At 37.3% G+C, this 24173-nt stretch overlaps 1 protein-coding gene across 2 annotated transcripts in view; it reads right to left on the bottom strand.

Moving 5' to 3' along the window:
* Positions 1-24173, bottom strand: part of tinc (tincar) — a 383279-nt gene that overhangs the window by 85054 nt on the left and 274052 nt on the right. For both annotated transcript variants that reach the window (XM_067758474.1, XM_067758478.1), the window contains one exon: positions 20993-21227. In XM_067758474.1, coding sequence (XP_067614575.1) covers positions 20993-21227 — 235 coding nt within the window. The remainder of the gene's footprint in view (positions 1-20992; positions 21228-24173) is intronic.

Raw genomic sequence — 24173 nt, forward strand, 5'->3', positions numbered from 1 at the left:
TTGATCGAAGGAACCTATAGCCAAAATTTGGTGATGGTTGATAAGTGGGAACGCATACATATATATGACGAAAATGGCTTTGTTATCACCTTTTTATGTCCTTAACTACCATCGCCTTTTAGCATTCCTCAATAACAATGCCCTAAAGACAAAGTGGAAAAGATTTTACCTCAGTCGGTTGAATCACTATGAACAGAATTCGTTTATATTAGACCTTCATTGATTTACTAGAATTAATCGGATATTCCACTTTTCCACGGATATTTCTTAAACGGCCGCCGTGGTGTGGTGGTAGCGTGCTCCGCCTCACATGCCGAGGGCCCTGGGTTGAACTCCCGGGCAAGGTAACATCAAAAATTTAGAAACAAGTTTTTTCAAATAGAAAAAAGTTTTAATCGGGGTCGCCCCTCGGAATTAATTTGGCAAACACTCAAAGTATATTTCTGCCATGAAGAGCTTCTCCGTCAAAACTTATCTGCCTTGCAGATGCTGTGTGGTGTCATAAAACATGAAGGTCCCGTCTAGCCAATTTTTAGGGAAGAGGCTCGGCTAAAATCTTTTCGGAGGTTATCGCGCCTTGCATTTATTTTATTATTTCTTCAATACCCAGAAGAAATACCGCTGAGTCTCGCCCAATGTTGCCCTCCGATTATCATCATTAATTGGCGCTTAACCGCCTAAGCGATTTTGGCCGTAACAAGTCACGCCAGCTATCCCTGTTTCGTGATATTTGACACCAATTGGGAGCGCCAAAGGAGGATAATTCTTCCTCCACCTGCCACCTCCAACTCAGTGAAGGTCTAACCCTTCCTCTGTCTCCAAACCGCAGTGTCGATAGAAATACTTTCTAGGCCGGAACGTCGTCCTCCATACGCATAACATGACTTAGCCAGCAGATTCTTTGGGAATTAACTCGCTGCGTTATCTATCTCCGATTGAACATACAAAGAAAAAACTACGCACCTTGAATTCGCACATATACTTGTATTTTCCCATATGTCGTTAGAGTCATGCGTATGTTTCCGAACTATGCAGCCATCAGCCTCGAGTAACAAGAGATGCATTAACAATTTCTTTGATTAAAGGGGTTGTGCCAGGGCAATTTATTGCTTCTTTAGTTGGATTGTCAGCCTCACCTATACGTTAGGCTTAAACAAAATTCCACACGAAAGGTGTTTTGGATGAACTAGAAGGTTCAACGTGGTGGAATCAAATCATTCCGAGATGGTCAGGCTAGTACCTGAATGATGCTATTTTCTGCAGCGTATCGGACCAATTTAGAGCGTAAGACCCTGAACATCGATAAAATCAATCAATTATTCAATGAATTAAAGCTGCCGCGACGACGGAAAAGGGTACGCCAATTTTCTTCCGTTTGCAATGATACATTTTTATTCGAATTTTCAACTTGTACACCAGAAGATGCGGATTGAGTTGATGATGTTGAGAAAAGCTCTACCCTTTGACTAAAACTTTCTCATGCCAAATACAGTCGCCGGCGGACCAAATGTGTTCCTCTATTTTGGTGCGATTATGTTGTTTCACAAGTCGCTTTGTTTTCACATTACGATCTCTAAATCCAACTAGAAAATTTCTCTACGTTCTTTGGTCAAGTTTGTAGTCTACAAAATATACTATCAGCAGAAGTTGTTTTTTGTATTGGACATCTGTGCAAATAGAGAAGGTATTGAAGAGGATCCTCGTGAGTTCTAGGATATAAAGTTTTACCTCTCACCCCTTAATCCAGACAAAGTTTTTAGTTTATAATTTTTATAAAGTAACATTTAAAAGTACATACAACCCTCTGGGACTGAGACTCTGACTGCGGCTGGAACTGTTACTGGAACTGGGACTAGACCAGGGGCTGGGGCTGGAACTGGGAATAAAGGATGGAGAAGAATAAAAAAATAGAAAGAAAACGAGGGTAGGGAGAGACTGGGAAGTGATAGAGATAGTAGAAGATAGGGATACATGGAGCGAGCGTAGGGGGGAAGGATAAAAATAAAAGAAGAAATGGAAAATAAGGAGAGGGTGAAAGAAACGCAGAGAGAGGAGTGAGTAAAGGGATAAAGAAAAGTGGGAGAGAGGGAGAGTAAGAGGTGAAAACTTACTAAATGTTAATACTTTATAAATTAATTTTCCCAAATAAAATAATAAAGTCTATAATAAGGACGGCAGTTGATTTCGAAAATAAATGAAATAATCGTTCTTTCTTAAAGAAATTTGAATCCTAATTATCCCGATTTAAATTCGTAAAACTTACTAATGCCAAAAAAAAGAATATAATAAAAGCCGCTTTCTAATCCCATTTAATTGCGGCTGAAAGGGAAAAATGTAATCAATGACATTGTCAAAGTTACGTAAAGCTTGAAAAAAGAGATTGGCTGCGAGCTTTATATAATGAAATTGCCATAAATATTCACAGTCATCATTAGTAATAATAATTATAAAGGTCACAATATTAAGAAAAAAGCGTTGCGTGGAAATTAAGCTGCTAAATAAACAGTAACAATTTGGTTATGAAATGCGCGTTTCCCTGGTACCAAAAATAAATGACAAGCAAGTGAAATGTCTTGAAGGAAAAAGGTTCTGCTTGTAATGAAAATTTATTGCATTTTAAAAAGTCAGAATTAATAACGGATTACAAATGGCATAAAACAATTTAGCATGACAGTTACATATTTTGGACGTGACCTTGTAAGCCAACTCCAACGTAAATAAGAACAAGTAAGGATGGGACTGTCTTTTATACCTTTCATGAATGGGGCTGAAAAATAATCTTATCACATTCGTAAAAATAATCGGCTATAAGAGATATGAAATATATAGTTAGCAGATGTAAATAGGTAGGTACTTTGTGTGAGGATGCAAAGTTTCTCGCTTTTTGTGGTCTGCGTGAAAAAACTATGACCCTGAATCAGTTATCTCAACAATGTATGACGCAAACGTAAGTATTTGATGAAATTTTAAGCTTCTAGCCTTTAAAAAGGGGGCAGAAATTACAGTTTATGTGGGGTATATAATATTCATATATGCCATCGATCTCTATGATTTTTTCAGACAACAATATTTGCTATATACGAAAGCATTTGGTGAAGTTTGAAGCTTCTAGCAGAAATTACGAAAAGTTTCTTATCTGAACAATCGGTTGTAGGGGATATGTACTATATATACGATCGATCTCATCCATTCAATATGTGCAATATACGAAATCATATGGTGACGTTTGAAGCTTAAGTCTGATAAATTGAGGAAGATATGACAATAATCCTCTTTTCTGAAAAATCGGTTGCATTGGGGATATATGCTATAATGCTCCGATTCGTCCGGTTCCGACAAATGTCTAATCGGACACTTAAATATACCCGCACACTAAATTTTATCAAGATATCTCACAAACTGACGGACTATTTTGAGGGACAAACAGAGAGACGGACATGGCCAAATCAACAGAGCTCTTCATCCTCTTCATTTCGGTATACTTATTGGTGGGTGTCTCTATTTTCTTTTAATGCCTTACAACTTTGAGATTCCTGACAAAATTAATATACCATTTCATTTTCATGAAAGGTATAAAAATAAAAAACGCAAAACAAAAATGAATTGGCAATTTATAGTGTGAAACGTGCACTTATAGCCAGGTGACAATAATTATGTACCCACCTATTTTATAATCGATTGCAACTTCGACTACGATTAAAGTTATAGCCATTTGAATTCATAATTTTGAGTTAGCACTCTTATGACCTAGGTATTTTCAATGAGATTGAAAAGTTACACAACTATTTTAGGTCGACGGACTATTGCAGCAAAATGTTACTCATACGCCTAGGGGTACCATCGATTAAGAATGCGATTCAAAGTGATTAATATTATTTGCCTCTTACTGTTTGTACCCCATTCTTATTTTAAATACTATATTAATAAATAAGAAAATAAGATCTATTATTGTAATTTGATAGACTATCTACATAGCCTACTTACGTAGATTAGGGTGGTCCTTAAATATCAAATGAGTGATTTTTTCAATCTCACTCTTTTAAATGGTATTATCACGGTGGGTGAAAGAAGTAACATAAAAACTCTGATTTCGACTGAAGACTATTTAGTTATGTTCACAGAGTAATCCATGACGTATAAAACCAGACAGGTGAAGCCAGTAGAAGAACAACAAAAATGTGAAGGCCCTTATAATAATGAATCATGAATTTTAAAGTTGTAGGGAGGGAAAATTTTTGATACTTTGTTAGCACGATAACTTGAGTAAATATTGAGATATCTTCGCCAAATTTGGTGCAGGAGCTTAAATGGAGCCAGAATAGATTGGTATTGAAAATGAGCGAAATCGGATAATAACCACGCCCACTTTTTATATATATAAAATTTTGGAAAAGACAAAAACCTGATTATTTAGTAAATAATATACCTAGAATGTTGAAAGTTGACGTGTAGACTGGTATTGAGAATCGTGTTAAAAATTTGAAAAATAATTTTAAAATGGGCGTGGCAGCGCACACTTGTGATAAAATCAATTTTACAAATATTATTAATCATAAATCAAAAATCGTTAAACCTATCGTAACAAAATTCGGCAGAGAGGTTGCTTTTACTATAAGGAATGCTTTCAAGAAAAATTTACGAAATCGGTTAGGGACCACGCCCACTTTTATACAAAAGATTTTTAAAAGGGTCGTGGACGAAAATAGTAAGCTACATCTTAGCGAAAAAGAGCTTTGTATCAATAGAATTTTACTTTTTAAATTCTATTATAACATTAAATTCGAAAACACTAAAATTTTTGAAAATGGGCGTGGCACCGTTCTTTTATAGCTAAGCAATTTTCTATGTTTCGTGAGCCATAACTCGAAGAAGAATTAACGAATCGTAATAAAATTGGGTACACAAATTTTCCCTATAGTAGAAAATATTTCCAGTAAAAATGGACGGGATCGGTTAAAGACCACGGCAACTTAGATATAAAACAAATTTAAAAGGGTCGTAGACTAGAATAATAAGCTATAATTTAGCAAGAAATAGTTTTGAATCAATGATATTTCACTTATCAAGTAGTTATTGTAAGAGGAAATGGGAAGAAATTTTTTTTTAAATGGGCGGTGTCACGTGTTATGTAGAAAAGTAATTTATCGGAAATGAAATGTGCAATTGAAGCTCACGCTTAGTATATAATGTTCGGTTACACCCGAACTTAGACACCTTTACTTGTTTTTACTAATTTAGTACTAACTAGACACACCTCCACATTGGAAACCGAGACATGAGAGAACAGATAAAGAAAACCAGAGGAAATGGCAATAAAAAGTACAGGAAGTTGGACGGAAGTCGGAAAAGTAAAGAGAACAACGAATGCCAACAATAATCGAGAGTGGCAACAATGACCATTTTTTGTTGGTTTTTTGGCCTTAAGTTTCTTAATGGGGGCTGCCCCGTCCCTCTGGTTCCTTTGGTGGGTTTCAGTTTGAATACATTCTTAGCCGAAGCATCATCTTTCATTCGCATAACATGATCTAGCCAGCGTAGGCGCTGCGTTTTAATTCGCTGGAAAATGTCGTACAGCTCATTATTAAATCTTCTTCGATATTCGCCGTCGCTGAAGCGTAAAAGCGCATTGTTAGTTAAATCGACGAAATTTTTCTTAAAACGGAACAATTTTAATGCATTTGATCACAAATAGCAGTTCACAGAACGAAAAATCGGAATCTAAAGAAATATTCCCAGATAAAAATAATAAAATGGAAAATGGAGATAAGTAACAAACGTACAAATAAGATTATTGCTTTAATAGAAAAATGCAAAGAATTCAATGATAAAGAAACGAAAAGAAATCCCAACGACAATCACATCGCCAAAGTGCCCTTAAAACGAATATATTGGCTAAGTAAACGCAAAAAACCTAACAAAGCGAATACGAGTGAAACAAAAGTACAATTAGAAATTAAAAGGGGAAAAAATTTACACAAAAGGAAATAAACAAGTAAGACTCTCTAAGTTTGGGTGAAGCTCAACATTATATACCAAGTTGTTAGTGTAGGTGCAGAAAGGGGTACAAATACATATGAGCGAAAAATAATCTATTAATAACTTAATACGAAATTATGCAAACGTCTCTAATGGGAGAATTCAGTTGTTGTTGTTGTATACGCAGCGATAGAGACTCTCCTCGGAGGTTTTGGGGAGTGTGTTGATGATTGTTGACCCGATATAAACATGGTACGTTCCGGTAACAAGCACCATTTAGGTGCAAGCACGACCACCTCGTGAACGATTTAATATGACCAAGTTGAACCTTCTAGGCCATCCCGACTTCCACCTCTTGGTTCCGTGAGGAGCTTGGAGTACCCAGAGGCTGCTAAAGAAACAGGATTTGCCACGAGTAGGTGAGGTAGAAAATTTGATTGGAGAAGCAATAAATTTCGATGGCAACCACTTGAAAGGGTTTCGCTACACAACCTCTTCAATCATTTGATTATTTCAGTTCTCTTTACGACATGCATACCTGCTGTGGGCATATTCTATGCCCCCATAACCCACTGTCAACGTGGTATGGACGGCCTTCATTAATAAAGGTTTAAACTCTTCTTGAATTGATTTGGCACAATGTGGTTCGCTTGACGCTAATCCTAATTTAAGAAGGCCTAGCGTTAGAATGATTTTTGATCTATTCTTCATTAGAAGTACATCGTATGAAAAATCAAGCTGATGAGGAAATTCTTCTCCTTCAATGGCTCCTCATACATCGTCTTCAGTTCAAGAAATCGCAAGTTTAAGAAGCTAGCAGTAAAGCTGGTATTTATAAGGCTTCCGGGCTGGATACTCTGAATAAATAGTGCCTTAATTACAAAATAAGTTGCATATGGAACTTCTGTAGTTGAGTTTCGTTATTGTGATGGCTGGGGCGCTAGCAGAAAGTTGTTTAAATTTATGAAGGTGTATTCCGTCATAGTTGCGGAGATACTATTGAAAGACATGTTGCTAGAGTAATTCCAGAAAAGCACTGGAAGGAGAATACATACAATTAAGTATTTTCTAAAAACCTCCTTAGAGGACAATGCTGCAGTCTACTTGCAGCTATTTGAAGCAGGATTATGTAGCTTTACAATACCAAATTACTTATTTCAAACTACCAGATAATACTTCATTGACAGGAAAATTTTCTCCGACACCGATTCTGGCATGAGCCAAAGTCTCAGGCGAAAAACTCCAAATATTGGTGTGAGGGCCGCTTATCTGGAAGATAATATACGGTGGCGTCTTCATTGATAGTAGCAAACATTTTCGGTTTATACGACGAAACAAAATTATCAATGGCTTTCAATGCCAAGATTATGGTGGATATGGGAATAGGACTCGCAAGGCCGGTGCTCATCACAACACAACACATTTATCTGGGTAGCTTCTCGTGTAGCGAGCGCTACGAATATGTTCTGGATTCTGCACAGTCCCGAGAAACACAAACCAGGATTCAACCCGAAGAGTAACCATTACGATATTCATAACAATAACGTAATTCTAACTTTTGTCGTTAGCCGCAACTGTAGCAAATCACAGCTATGGTAAAACAGTTGTTAATCGTAAGTTAACATAATGTTAGCCCTTAAAGACAGCCTAAGCATCACAGTAACCGTAGCTATAAACATTGCCGTAGCTGTAATAGCAGTTGTAACTATCATCATATCAAAGAGAAGTAAAAGAAAGTGCAACTGAAACTGTAAAGGTAACATTTACTATACGCATAATCGTAACAGCCAACGTAGGGGAGCCTTTACGACTACCGTTAATGTAATTACGCCAAAAATATAAGTGAAACCGCAGCTATAAACGAAACTATAGCTATAACTGTAACCGTAAGCGTCAGGAAAGCTGTCACACGATAATTTGGACCATAGCCAAAACGTAGCTCTCATCTTAACCGTGTTAGCGCAGTTACCATCACCGATAAATGTAACAATGAATACAGATCCGGCCGTATATAAAACCGAAAATGCTACCGTAACTGTAAACTCAACTGTGCCTGTAACTTTAACCATAACTGTAATAGTACCTGTAACCGTAACCGTAACTGTAACCGTAAGTGCTACTGCAACTGTACGTGTAACTATAACAGTAACTGTGTAACCGTAGTTGTAACTGTGAATGTAACTGTAACCGTAACTACAACCTGGACCGTTTCGTTTCCTCATTATCACAATCCGATGCATCATCATTAACATCGCCATCATCATTTGTAATTACGACAAGCGAGCTCTTTACGTTTTTCTTTCTTTTTTATGTTCCATCTCCTTTTACGTTTTCCCTTAATTTTGGTTTTCTTTCCATGACCTCTGCTATTCAAACTCTTTTTCCTTCCCCACCACCATCTCTTCTTTGCACTTTTCCTCGATTACTTATACGTAATATGAGACACAGTATGTACTTGCACAGCTGAGTATAATAAGAGGGGGAGAGACAAAATGGTAAACTGTCATAGAATTGTTTCAAAAGTGGCAGCATTAGGAAATGGCTTGTAAAACCACCAAATCGCTGTAGATTAACCAAACGAAATGGAATAAATCAAATGTTGACGGTTTAAACTAAAAGTAACACGAAAAAGGAGTAAAATTTAAAAATAACGAAGTAACAACTGCGAATCAAAGCGCATAACAAAGCAAACGACCTCAATGAAACTGCAGGGAACTACAAACCACAGAAAAAACTGTGAATCTAAAAAAAAGAAGAAGAGAGTTTAAATGTGTACGCGAACAAACTCGTTAAGTCTTTAGCATGAATAATGATAGGAGCTTTATTGTATTTGCAAAAGCTCAAACTGTACTCGTGCGCGCGCAAATCCATTCATTCAGCCATTACACCAACACCAACACCAACACCAACTACACCAAAGTGCAACAAGATTTTCATTGATGTTAAGTGCCGTGTTCTGGTATTTAAGGAAATCTTTATTTCCTTGTCTGTAAATATTTGTGTGTGTTGATTCGAAGTGTGTACTCTGCTTTTATGCTCTTCTAATGTTGCGAATAACTGTTTTATGTGTTACAAAAACAACGTTTTCTTAGTACACTTTGTTACCATTGAAAATAGGCCGTAATTAATTATTTATTGCTACTCGAATGAGTGGAGTGGATACTTAATTTGCTTTCTTTAAAAACATTTTCTCTTTCTCTCCAATGTGATGGAATTTGATTATTGGCCCTTAACCTTAATGGATTTTGGGGTACCTAATGTTTGCAATTAAAGTGCCTTAAATTGATGTAATAGAAACTTATATGGGGCATTCTTGAAGAAAAAGGACACATAAAAAAGCCTGAGTACTAAGTACGCGTGAAGTTCGATGTGTGCGTGTACGCCTAGAAAATTGCTGTTTTAAGTTAACTTGAGCTCGCCGAGTGGTTGAAGTTAAACTGCAGAGAGGTAACCTTACCAATTACAAATAATTTCGGCCTTTTTGAGCTTTGTCAGCTTTTTATCAGTAGAAACTGATACCGTCAAGCTATTATTATTATTATATATATATATCTTAATAATAAACCCAACGGATTTCCCATCAAAGACCGCCCAACCGACAAGAGGGGCACATCAGCATGACGCACGGATTTGTTGCTTTTGATTGCCGAGTCGTTGAAAGGCGAAGGTTTGTTAAGCGTCGGGATCTAAAACTGCTCAGCCAAAGAGAAAGACTCAACAGCTAAGTAAAATATATGTAAGACTTATAGATACTGTGGCGAATATTAGCATTTCTAACATCACTATCCTGTTAGTAAATAATCACAACAGCAAAGAAAAGCAAGCAGCCAAACTTATGTACATGTACATATTAAAGCAAGCAGCCACACTTATGTACAAGGCAACGAAGAATAATCCAAACGCATAACCAGCAGCTTGAAGCAGAGAGGCCATTTCACATACACATATGTAGTCAGCAGATAAGAGTGAAGAGAAACAATCACAACTCACGCTGCCTTGAGCTAAGAGCAGTAGTTGTTACTCACACATACACCCCCATATAGCTAAATAACCAAGTATGATATACAACTCTTCTAGAAGGCATGTTCGTGAAAAGTCTAGACCTTAGAGATTATAAAATCAGCGCAAATTGAGGAATAATGAATCAGTTTGATTTTAACACGCTTTTAGCAAAGTACGCGAGTATTGTAATTGTGAAATACTACAACTACAGTAGTGTTGTAATATTGTTATACGGAATATTTGAGTAATTTATTCGACAGTTCAGCGATTCGAACGATAGCGGAAGGTAAAAATAATCAGAATTTCAAATATTCGTTATAATACATATGAAAACTTTGTAAAATGTGAAGTACAGTTAGATAATGAAATAGTTATGTGTATGACTACGAAGAGCTAGGGAGCAAAAAACAGTTTTCTTAATGATGAAAAGTGAGACCGAAATATCAAATGTGGCATAGTGAGAGTTATAATTCTGACACAAACAGAAAACAGTTTTGAAATATATTGATGGACGGGCGGGAACTCTAAAGTTCACTTCGCTCAGGAGGAATGGGCTAAAAACCGTTAAGTAATTGGTAATAAAAAAAATGCCAAGCATTAGGTAGGAAGATTAATAAGTTTAAGCCGATTTGTATGTGAGGGTAGATTATACAAATAAACACAATTAAGGTCAGTCGATTTGTATGGACGAAAGTTAACCGATATTTCGCCACCGAATTTTTGATAGGATTTGGGCTCAGGAAAAAAAGTTCCACTACGCATACCTAAAAAAATTATTTTCAAGCCTGCGAAATTTCATTTTTTTGACTTCTTTCGACTTTGATTTTTAAGTTTTATTTTCATGACTTTTTTCGACTATGGCTTTCAAGGTTTTTTTCCTGACCTACAATCAAATGATAATTTTTTTAGTAGCTCATGAAAAAAACCTTAAAATTCAAAGTCGAAAAAAAGTCAAAAAATGAAATTTTGCAGGCTCGAAAATTATTTTTTTGGGTATGCGTAGTGGAACTTTTTCTTCCTGAGCCCAAATCCTATCGAAAAATCGATGGCGCGATATCGGTTAATAAATCGACCCAGTCTAGAATACATACTTTTTTAATAGCAGTTTAAAAGGGTAGTAGACTAGAATAATAAGCGAATAATAGTTTTGTATCAATGACAGGAATGTCATATCAAGTTTTATTGTAAGAGGAAGTCGGGAGACATTTTTTTTAATAAGTGGTGCACGCCCCTATTCCGATCAAGCATTACAAAACATTTCTAGAGCCTCAACAAAATAAAATAAATCCCTTCTAACAACATTCGAAAAAGTAATTTATCTGAAATGAGTTGTACAGTTGAAACTCACACTAAGTATATAATGTTCGATTACACCCGAACTTAGACACCATTACTTGGTTTGCTATAATTTTCTTGGAAAACCTAAGACAAATAATCAAGCACATAAATATTTTTGCTTTCATTATTGATATTAGAGAAAATTGCCAAGTTTACAAACGGCGATGGTTACTAGGACATATTGCTGAATTTCATTTCTTCATCAGCTAGCTTCTCGGGAGCTGAGTATTGAACTCGAAATCTCCAATATTCATATTTTTTTATACTAGTGTAAAGGCAGATGCCTTTAACCACTCAGCCAAATGAATGCCCCGCTGCTCGCTTTGCAATTGGTTTCTAAGTATTACCTATTTGTTGCTATTCCTTTATACACCTTTAGGTACATACTAATTCTATATGTTTTTAATCCTAATTATGTGGTATACTTATAGGCGCGCTCTCAAGAGCAAAGCTTTTATAAGCAGTACCTCCGCTGTGCACTACTATCAATATTATTTATTATCTGTATTAAATAAGCGAGACATATTGCTTTATACAATTGTTTTTGTTATTGATATTAGAGAAAACAATAAAAATTTTGCAATTCAAAACGTTTTTTTGACACTGCTTTGTAGGAAAATAAAGAAGAAACGAAAATTTTTGTTGAAAAAAAATTTTATCGCCATAATTTTTCATGTACTTAATTTAATTAACACTTACCAAGCATTCATATTTATTCATATTAAAAAACTATAAATAATAATCGTTTACGTATTGCCCAATCAAAAATTCATCGGAAATTATGACAGTATTTTAATTAAAAATGCTTTTATTAAAGTTATTGCAAACGTGCGCGTACCCTGCTAGTGTTTTCTTTTCTGAAACAAATGTTACCCGCATGTTGCACTTTTAAATTCTAACTTCTGAACTGGATCAACTGGAGTTATGCAAAATGCCTATATTTGTATGCAGTGATACCCCTTTTCTTATTTTTTGGAAAATATTTTGTGAAAGGAACATACAACCTCTCGAGGGAGAGCTGATAAAAACCAAAATAAATAAATAAATGTAGCCTCGGAAGAGATTTTAGACAAGTGGTCGGCAAAAATTAAAATGTAAGTGTATTAGTGAGAACGAGAGCATGAGCATCCAAGTAGGAAATTTAAGTCAAAATTACAACATGCAGAAGATGCATTTGTAGCGAAAATTTTGGAAAATTTCATTTTTGATTCAAAAATAGCTTGAAATATTCTCAAGTCCCTCAAATATAGCAAAAATAGAGGTGACCACTCGCTTAAAAAATCATATTTCGGAAAATCATACATTTGCCGCAACCGGAGAAACACAAAATGTTTAAAATATTTGCAGCTGACTTAAAAAATGCAAACATAAAGATATATTCATGTCATTTTTGTTACTATTTCCCAAAATGTTTTTAACATTCTATAGTAGTTTTTTGCAGTGCTGAAGTTAAATTTTTTTTGGCGCCGAAAAAAAGGAGTCCAGAGTGAAATTCTTAAAACTTTTTTAAAAATAATTTAAAAAACTGAGATTGTAGTGAACAGTTATTTAAAATAACACACCCAAAATGATAAAAACCCAAACCTAAACATGTTTGGAAGACGAGCTACATATGGAAAGGCCCTCATGCTAGTTGTGTTTCCCTCCCGTAGTATTTCTCGCAGGGAACCTCAACATTTTTGAGGCAGCCGTGCGCAATGTTTATTCGTTGTTGTCTCGCTAACGACCGATGATGGAGAGTAAGATTATGTGTGAAGCAAGACTGGCTCAATTGAGCTATGGCGCGCCGACCACTGATTTAGACTCAGCTACTCTTCCAAATTGCCAAGACGGGACCTGCATGTTTTATTGCGACACCAAACGGCATCTGTAAGGAAGACGAGTTTTCACTGAGAAGCTTTTTAACCAACAGGGCGACATTATTTTCAGAAAGATAACCCAACATTAAGTACTCAGCTGATTGTTCTACCGAATTATTCATTTAGCTTCTTTTGAACTGAAAATTTGTAATGCCGCTTTCAGTTATCTCGTACAAGCCCGGAATAGGTTCACCGATTCGTCATCACCGATTCACCGATCCTACTCACCGACATCGACCAATTCACCCGTTCATCATCTGCAACGCGCCAGGTATTGGTTCCATTAATCACCGGTTGCTTGGGAATCGATTCACGGATTCGTCATCGCGACCAACCGCCTATCCAACCATCGTAGCCTCCTTCTTCTGATTGATAAGTGTCTAGTCCGCTGCAAACCCCATCCCAGTTAATCGATACACAGTTCACCGAAACCCTATCACCGTTCACCGATTACACCAGCAACCGCAAGGTGTCCGTCAACCGATACACCGTTCACCCGTTCCGCCACCTGTCCACCGGTGGCTGAACGCCTTTCATCGGTGTCACACCGGTCACCCCTTACATCAGTTAGTGGTTGGTCGCAAATCCATTTCAATATCACAACTAGGTTCAACTCTTCGCCACAGTGTATGAAAAACTCCACTCTGCATTGACTTAGTGCTGTCACAGCCTTCGAGGAAACCCACCTTACATATACCTTTTTACAAAACAGAGGTACCGCGTTTCATCCCGATAACCTTATTCTTTTTCCAGTAACGACTCCCGAATCGTAGAGGAGTAATTGCTCAAAATAGGGGCAATGTCATGCCCATTTCTTAACTTTTTTTCATTTTTTTGTTAAAAGTCAAATAGTTATATTATCGACGACGTATCGGCGAGTTATCGAATTCAAATATGAAATTGATAAGAAAGTTATTGAAAAGTTATAGATTTTTAATCGACGTGTTTTCGGTTTGATATCGCAAGCTTATGGACTTTCTGCCAACATTTTCGGACTATTATCGAAATAATATCGAAAACGTTATCGATTTAGTATAGAAAAAATATCGATTATTTATCGTTATGTTAACAAAAAATAATTGATTTGTTATCGAAACGTTATTTTGTTAACGGTATGTTATTGATTTGTGATCGAAAAGTTATCGATTTTCTATTGAAAAGTTATCGTTTTGTAATCGTAGTTTTAACGGCGTATTATCGATTTGTTTTTTTGCGGATGCTGAAAACATTATAAATTTATTAACTCCAGTTGACAGTCTAATGTACAAATATACATACATATGTATGTCCTAGCAGATGTATTCACCCCTCAAACAGTCTGGGAGCGCTCATAGTTTAGGAGTCCACTATGAGTCCGAAATATTTGAAAAATATGGGCCACATAAATATGATCCTATAAGAGTCTTCTATAAGTCCTATATGATGGAAATTATTAGCTTTACGCCAAGAGTGTTCAGCAAACAAGGCAACTTTTTTTATTTTCAAACGACGTATAAATTTAATTGCTGAATTGTAATGCTAAGCACTCTATTCAAATTATTTTTAAATATCCAAAAAAAGATACAAAAAAAGGAATATTCCGGGTATTTTCCTGGTATTTACCCATAGAAATGGTAAATGCCCGGAAAAATCCCATCTCTATTCATATTCAATTTGAATAAAACCATAGTTTATAATGTGCCTAGCTGTTCCCGATTTAAATTAGCATGGACGCTGCAGCCTTATCATCTCCGTAAAGCTAAGCATTTTAATAATATAAGTATTGCGTGCTGTGTAATTGTAGCCACAAAACTGCTTCCTTGGTTTGCCGTGGTTGGTCTATCGAGCTCTCTATATATTTGATTAAAGCTGACGTCAACATGCCCTAGCTCTTTTATGGGTTTTCTTCGAAGCTCCTGTTTTCCAACCAATATTGAGGATATGATTTCCCATTCTTAATGCCATGCATCCAAAGTCCGCCCTGATCTAAGCAATCCTACTCCCTATATAAGACGCATAAATGACTCCAAAGAGATTCATATAAAAGCAAATAAAAAGGTGGTGTTTATGAGCGTAATGGCAGCCTGATCAGACTCCTATTTAGGCTCACATAATCTATAAAAGAAGGGAAATACACTCATTGAGTACTGATGACTGTTCAAATTAGGACTCCTTTCTGACTATTTATTGACTCTTAATTTTTGCTGGTTCTTGTATCTTAATGTTTGCTGGGCATTTTATTTTGTTTACAAACACACAAACATTTTTTGGTTATAATTTTCATATCTACATACGTCATTCACTCTTCAATCGTTGACATTGATACCACTGCACTTAATTGTTTCACGCTAAGCAGTGGTTTTAATTTCAAATTAATTCCTGTTTTTTGCTCTGTAAATATGTGTTTTAATGTAAAAAGTTAAAAAAGCTTAAAGCTTTCACTTAAATTAGCTTTAGTGAAATGTAAATAATCTTTGTGGAGAGATGAATATGATATTGAGATTGAAACATCGGCTAGGTGGCGCACGAACCCATGTGAAGAAGTCCACGTATGTGGAGATAGCTTGTGGCCGCCATTCACTAGGGAGTAGTAAGGGCGATGTGCGCTCTGCTTGGGACCCACTATATAAAATCAAAGTTCAATGAAAATAACAATCGAGCCTTGTGTAAAGAAAAAACTTTTTTTTTAATGACGACGTTTAAAGCGATTGGTGGCATGGCACGGCTGGGTGAAGTCCTCGTGAAAGCAAAAGCTGACATCTCGCCCTACAAGGGATGTGTTGGACGAAACAAGAAAAAAAAAAACAATTAAATTACTAGAGTGGCCTCGCAAATTAGCCCAGTTTCGGTGTTTGATTCGTGATGGTAGAGAGGCTGCGCCGTCAAGTCTATCGTTCACGCATTTGCACGCCCATTTCGGCACTACCCGTGCAAAACAATTTGCCAATGATTTCGCGTAACTCGACTCCTACACCTGCTCTCTGAGAGCACAAGTGAACCCAATTGAATGCGCCAGTAGTGGGAGCCTATCACTTAAGCACTCCGAGCAGCCACCTTTAAAAAAAATGGGTTCTCGGCGACCACGGAAAGTCAACTGGTACGATGGAGAATGCCGCGTGGTAAACGCAAAAACGGACGCTACTTACAAGGATACGTTAAAAGCAAACACAACAAGAAGAATGTGTGAATGCTACCGCGAATTGATAACGGAAGCAAGACGGCGTTACAGGAAGAAAAACCAGAGGCAGAAAGGCGTAGGTGCGTGGATATTTAGTTGCTCTATACCAGCGATAACGCCCGAAAATTTTACCAACAAAAAAAAAAAACGGCAACAGAGGAAAGGCTTTAAGTCCGGGACCAAAAATCCTGTAAAAACTAGAAAAGCGATCTGGTAGCTGATGTCCAAAGAAAATGGTGGGAAAAATTTTCGGAGCTTCTATATGAAGAGAGCGATGAAACGCCGAGCGAAAATGAGTAATCTGAGCCCGCAATCTATGAGAATGGAACGAATTTTCTCCAACTCGACTAGGACAAACAAGGCCACCGATATAGATATATTGCGAACAGAAGTTGAAGAGGCACATGCATGAACTTCTATGCAAAATATGGTTGAAGGATTGCACGCCCAACGATGGGAATCTATGTGTTCTTTAGCCAGTTCATAAGAAGGGGGATCCTGCAAACTGCGCCAACTATATCCTAGAAGATTATATCAGGCGTATTGTGCGAATGATTTAATCACACCATAATCAGCTGATTGGACCTTATCACTGCGGCTTCAGACCTGGTAAATCTACCATCGTCCAGATTTTCATAATGCGCCAAATCTTGGAAAAAAGTCCACGAAAAAAGAATGTACACACATCACCTATTCGTCGCTTTTAGTGCCCGCTTCGACAGCACGAAAAAGAGCTGCCTATATGCCGCTATGTCTGAATTTGGTTTCCCCGCAAAACTTATACGGCTGTGCAAAATGTCGTTAAACAACACGATCAGCTCAGTCTGAGATTGGGAAGTACATCTCCGAACCACATAAAACTAAACAAGGTTTCAGACAGGTTAACCTCCTATCGTGCGAAAAAATTATACTATAAGACCGTGCAATTAAAAACCCCCAAGCGGGTTAGGGGGTCAGAATATACCCGCGGTAGGTATGCCTGTCGTAAGAGGCGACTAAAATACCAGATTCAAGGGGCTGTGTAGCGCAACCCTTCAGATTGGCAGCGCAATATAGAGCTTCTCCAAACCCAATTGTTAACCTCACCTTCTCAGGGAACTTGGGGTGGAGAAGGAGGGATGGCCTTAAGGTTTAATGTGGCCATATAAATCGTTCCCGATATGGTCGGGCTAGCACCTTAATGGTGCTGTGTTACCGGAGCGTACCGGATCTGTATCCGGAAAAGGACCATCACATGGATAACACTCCCCAAAGCCTCCGGGGAGCAACCTTATCGCTACAACAACAACAAAAACACCGTGCAATTAGTGGCACATGCTGACGACATTGATATCATTACCCTGAACACCAGTGCCGTAAGTTCTGCTTAGTCCAAACTGGAAAAAAGTCGACAAGATGGTGAATCAGAACAAAACGAGTCAGCGCATTTGCGCCTTGCGAAATAGTAAGACTTCCTTTATTAGAAAACCAGCATTAACACCAACAACAACATCAGCTCTGAAATCTAGCGAAGCATGACTATTGCCAATTAATGCTGCTTTGGATTGAGTAGGCAATTGAAAACTAAAGTCCCCTCACAGAAAACGAAAATCACGCTCTACAAGTCACTTATCGTATCGGTCCTGCAATATGGTGAAGAAGTACGGACCATGACAACATCAGATGAAGCGGCTCTGGAAGTGTGCCAGAGAAAAGCTATTCTATGTTATTTCTATGCTTTGGTGACGACTAGAACCGAAGAAGATTTAATGATCAGCTGTACGAGCTATATGCAGACACCTGGTCAGGTCTTGTTATGCTAATGAAAGATGATGATCCAGCCAAAAAATATTCTTATTGGAACCCACCTATGCAAGCAGAGGAAGAGGGTGGACCTCTCTGCGCTGAAAGGACCAAATGTGAACCGATTTCAATTCCCTTGGCGCCAGTTAGCGGAGAAGCAACCTTGTTGGGCGAGCATAACCGCTTAAACAGTTAAGCGCTAATTAAGTAAGTTAGTATGTATCTTTATAGCCGGTGTTTCTGAATAGCTGTTGTTCAAATTTCAGTATCAAAATTCATCAACATTATGTATGTGTTCAAGGACACATTTTACAATCTTTGTATTTTCTTTTTAATATAGACATTTTGAAACTGTAAACTCAAATCTGCAAGAAAACTTTGCTGTCATACCTTAATCAATGCCAATTTACTTGTATCAGACGCACATGGATATGAAGGAACGTAGTCCTAATAATCAAAGCCAGTGCATTCACCACATTCGCACTTTGTTGATAAACATCACATGGAGCTACATGCATATATACATACATGACGGCATCTTTCGAAACGAGCGGTGTAGCTGATAAACAAAATGGCCACCAAACGAACGGAAATTGTGTAAATTTCAAAAAGGAAGCGGTTTGGCTTTGACTTTGTTGGTGTCAGACGGAGTTTGCGAAAAACGCTAACATACGTATGTACTACGTTTGTATGAATGTATTGTGCTGCCGTGAGGTCACTGCTTACCTAAAAGCATCATACCTTCGTGCATTTTGGAGCTATGGGTTCACAGTTATAAGTTACTTATACATAACTTCATAGTAACATTGTAGCTATTGAAGACAAATCATATATACATATTCATTCAGTGATACTAACTTAAAATATACCAGCATCTATTTATCTATATAAACAAATCTTATAAAATAAAGTCGCTGAATTTCATTGTAAGCCCATCACCTCACAGAGAATGATCCGATTTTGAAACGGTTTCCTGCATTTGAAAGCTTAGGCACGTGAGATGTACATTTTCAATACAGTTTAAAGGTATATATTAAATGGGCGTGGCAGTGTGCCAAAATGTAGCCAAATATTACAAGTTTTTTTTATTACACAGCTATACAGCTAAACACATAAACGGATGGATCGATTTTAATATTTCTTCTTTGCAATAACAGTTTGTAGTATTTACCTTCGTTCTGAATAAAAAAAAAAAAATACTTGATTCCTTTCTTATGTCACCAAATTGTTTAAACAAATGTAAAATTTTTTTCAAAAAATGCAGTGCGTGTGTTTGTTCGCTGTGCACTGTGCGATCCAACTTGCTTTGAGTGGGACATATTACGTTACATGCGTACATGCATAGCGTTCGCTAGCGTTAGTTATCCCTTTGCCTAGATTCTTATTTACGAAACTTTTTTTCTGGAAACTGAAACAGGGATCGATCTATTTGAACAAAATCTATTCATGGTTTGATTTGCCTGAAATTTGGAATATACATAGATATCCCTTTGTCTAAATTAGTATTAACGACACTTTTTTTCGGAAAATGGACCAGGGCCGGCTGAGACTGGGCTTGGACTAGGACTAGGACCGGGAGTAGGACCGAGACTGGGATTGATTTGGAAGTGATTTCGGACTCGGTACCTTTTGTGGAACGTTTTTGAAAATGGCTATTCTCTTGGTCCCGGTTACTTTTGGCACTGCTAACTTTTTTACAACTGATATCTTTTTTTTAACTTTTAACATTTTTACTTTACTAATTTTTCAGGATTTAAATAAGACATAGATTTTTTGTAAATTGTTAATTTTTGTAAAGATCACTACGATTTTTGTCAAAAGTAAGCTTAAGCGGTTGCCTGACGATCCCGACTTCTAACATGTTATTAGACTACAGTGAAAATCTCAGAGGTAAACTATTGTACTAGTCTTTGCTTGTTCGAGATGAACTTTGACAGTCAGTATCATTAGAGAAGTCGTCGGAAGACGGCACTCTGCTTAAACGCATAGTGAAACAAGTAAGAAAGGCTAAGTTCGGGTGCAACCGACCATTACATACTCAGCTGCCAAATTACAGCTTGCAAAACTTTTAAATTACCTTCTTTTAAAAGTGGGCGGTACCTCGCCCACTGCCCAAAATTTTACTAACTTTCTATTCTGCGTCACAAGGTCAACCCACCTACCAAGTTTCATCGCTTTATCCGTGTTTGGTAATGAATTATCGCACTTTTTCGGTTTTTCGAAATTTTCGATATCTAAGTAGTGGGCGTGGTTATAGTCCGATTTCGTTCATTTTAAATAGCGATCTGAGATGGGTGCCAGGAACTTACATAGCAAATTTCATTAAGATACATCAAAATTTACTCAAGTTATCGTGTTTACGGACAGACGGACTGACGGACATGGCTAAATGAATTTCTTTTTTCGCTCAGATCATTTTGATATATAGAAGTCTATATCTATCTCTATTAGTTTATGCCGTTACGGGGTACCGTTATGCGAACAAAATTAATATACTCTGTGATCTCTGCTCAGCTGAGTATAATTACTCACCCTTACAGTCACCGTTACGCTATGGACATATTCAGTCTGTGTCAGGTCTTTATTGACCGCCCAGTTCAACAGTCACAATTATTCTTAAAATGTATATAGAAACTTCAATACAGATTTCGTTGTTATTTGAATGAAAAAAAAACACACAAATTGTCCCATTTCTCTTGTCAATCACTGTAAACAAATGTGTGCGCACAAGTACGGCAACACCAATCCAGTCACAGCCAACCAACGAACCATCACTAGCACGTCAACATTTACCCTTTGGTTTTTATGGACGGCTTTGTTTGCCTCGTTGTTTGGCCATGGTTGGCGTTGGGTCGAAGGTAACTCTTCGTTTAATTACCTCTTGGCAGCAGACCGTTTTCAATTATTCTGGCCTCCAATAACAGCCGTGGCAGTAGTAAACACATCGCAATCACAATATGTACAAAAGCCGCAGTTGGACCACCATGCGTCCATAGAGCACGTAACGTACCACCACGTGCCTCCTCTTCCAGCCCATCGTGTGGTAACATCGAACAGCGACGCTCTTTTGCGCCAGTCGCCAATTTAATACCATCGTTTGCCAAGTTGCCAACCTGAAATTAAACAAATACAAATCGAATATGCAATTAAAATTACAAAAGCCAAGTAAGTAAAAGTGAGAATCGGATATGTATTTTTCATATGTCTAGCCCCAATAGTACATATTAGAAGTTTACGCCGGTTTTCTTACTTTATAAAGCTTGATTTTTCTACTTAAAAAATAATATTTAGGAAAGGTTTTGTTTGTATGTATTTAAGGAAATCAAGGTATTGGCCATTTCGGAAAGGTCCCGGGGTTTGCCTCAAAGTCTCGCGGATCATTCGGCTCCTTGCGGAGGGACTGTCCTGCATTCACTTACTCCAGGGAGGCTTCGAACCTAACCTGATCTAAGGGACTGGTACTGCTGCGTAGGCCGAAAAAAATTTGAGTACTTAAAATGATCACACTTTTGTCTGTATGTCTCGTACAAAGCGTAGTTTCACCGAAGGAGATGTTCTGGTCTAGCTCCTAATACTCAATGTAGACACGATTTCTTTAAATTATTTATGGCCCCTTGCTGGTCACGCACAAAGGTGGCTTACGGTTGCTATTAACGGCCTTTTAATATTCATGGCTCTCGTGGCATATTTTTAACGATTAACACCAACGCTGGCCTATTGTTGATCGCGGAAAAGTGCGCCTCAGTTTTTTCGACTGTTTTATGAGCTATAACTCCCAATGTGGGAACAGTAGTAATCCTGTCTACCACCAGTCACTACCACGCCTTCTGGCCCTCACACCACATGCCAGCACAGAAGTTATAGGACTAGGACTTCGAACTCATACATTCGTCGACGTCACTTTCCCAGAAGTCCTAGGTGTAACACCGAAGACTTTCTAACTGATTTTTTTGTCCCGCTATGCTGCCAAGGTGGTGTGATGGTAGCGTGCTCCTCCTACCACACCGAAGATAGTGGGTTCACGAGCCCGGCAAATCAGATGCAGTTCGGAGTCGGCATAAAACAATTTGTAAGAAAAATTAAAAGGAGCACGACGCAAATTGGCCTAAAATCTCTCGGAGGTTATCGCGCCTTACATTTATTTATTTATGCTGCCGAGCACTACCAGAGAAACACTTTAATACATTCGGCCAAGGATGCCGCCCTCGAAATCATAAGCGGTCCAAGTGGATATTATTGCGTAAATTATAGGTGAAAATAGTATAATCCTACATAATAAATTTTACAAAGACCCTGGATAATTTTTTTTAAATGTGGACCAAAATTTGTTAAATAAAAACGATATTTTAGAATGAAAGTCAACCGATTTTAAGTTGAAAGATGTTAATGTTAGGCTCAGTCCAAACTGTTGGTTTCATGCCTTTTAATACAAGAATTCATTGTAAATAACCGAGTAGCTTCAGTTTTCAGCCTAGTTCGACTGTCCACTACGTTAGGGTAGTAGAACACCCGGTCATTTATTCGACTGTCTTGGGAAAGCTTTTGCTTCACCAATTTGAGTGTTCCTGCGAAGGACAAAGCCTCACCTGGTTAATATGTATATGTGCAAAGTGATTTTTCAAACCCTTCTCATACGTGCATATATCATCAACTTAAGTCTGGGCTGAGAATCATTTCAAAGGAGTATTTAAACCTCTTGAACCCACTAAAAGATTTTGTATCTTTGATTTCGCTTATTCTTTCTACCAATGGGGGTATAGATTTTTTTTTTAAATCTGCACCTTTTTCGGGCAACTTGTTTTTTTTAAAACTTGAGGTCAATTTGACAACATGTTCGACTTGGGTCATTTTATTTGAAGTCATTGCTCTTTACTAATTTTTTGAAAAATTTATGCAAAGTGAGCATTTAAATTTTTTATATAACGTTTCTTTTAGTTCTTATTGGATTCTTAACGCTTTGCTTGGGGTTTTATATGTGTAATATGATTTTATATTGATGTGTTAAAAGTAAATGTTTCATAACAATCCGATGAGTCGACGTTAACAAATTACCAACACTCCTATAAGAAATCGATAAATCGATAGTTTTTGAATAAGACGCCGATAACAGATTGTCAACACTCCGATAAATAATCTATAAGTTTCTGAAAACATAGTTATTGTTAAACAATTTTAATTTTAACAAACCGGGAATTTACTCCATCACTTGCTCATACAAAGATGACGACGGGAAAGAATGTGGTGCAAAATACATTGGCCAATCGACACGCACTGTTCGGACCAGGTTCAACGAACACTTGAAATACATAAAAAATATTGAACCGAAAAGTGGAATCGCTGAACACGCTTTATCGAATCAGCACTCGATAAGCTTTGACGATTGCAAATTAATTAAATCTGAATCTAATGTAAATAGATTGAATATTTTAGAATCGTTACATATTTATGTAAACAAAAATGTCTCAGTAAATCGTGATACTGGTCCACTGTATTCTAGTCTCTTCACAGCGTTGCAGTAAACTTCGCTAGTTCCGTGTCTTGTTAGTACATATTAATTTTGTTATTGCATATTAATTTTTTATACTCAGTTGAGCAGAGCTCACAGAGTATATTAAGTTTGATTGGATAACGGTTGGTTGTACATATATAAAGGAATCGAGATAGATATAGACTTCCATATATCAAAATAATCAGGATCGAAAAAAAATTTGATTGAGCCATGTCCGTCCGTCCGTCCGTCCGTCCGTCCGTCCGTCCGTCCGTCCGTCCGTCCGTCCGTCCGTTAACACGATAACTTGAGTAAATTTTGAGGTATCTTGATGAAATTTGGTATGTAGGTTCCTGAGCACTCATCTCAGATCGCTATTTAAAATGAACGATATCGGACTATAACCACGCCCACTTTTTCGATATCGAAAATTTCGAAAAACCGAAAAAGTGCGATAATTCATTACAAAAGACAGATAAAGCGACGAAACTTGGTAGATGGGTTGACGTTATGACGCAGAATAGAAAATTAGTAAGATTTTGGACAATGGGCGTGGCACCGCCCACTTTTA

This window comes from Eurosta solidaginis, chromosome 1 (assembly GCF_040869045.1).
Source record: "Eurosta solidaginis isolate ZX-2024a chromosome 1, ASM4086904v1, whole genome shotgun sequence".
Lineage (NCBI taxonomy): Eukaryota > Metazoa > Arthropoda > Insecta > Diptera > Tephritidae > Eurosta > Eurosta solidaginis.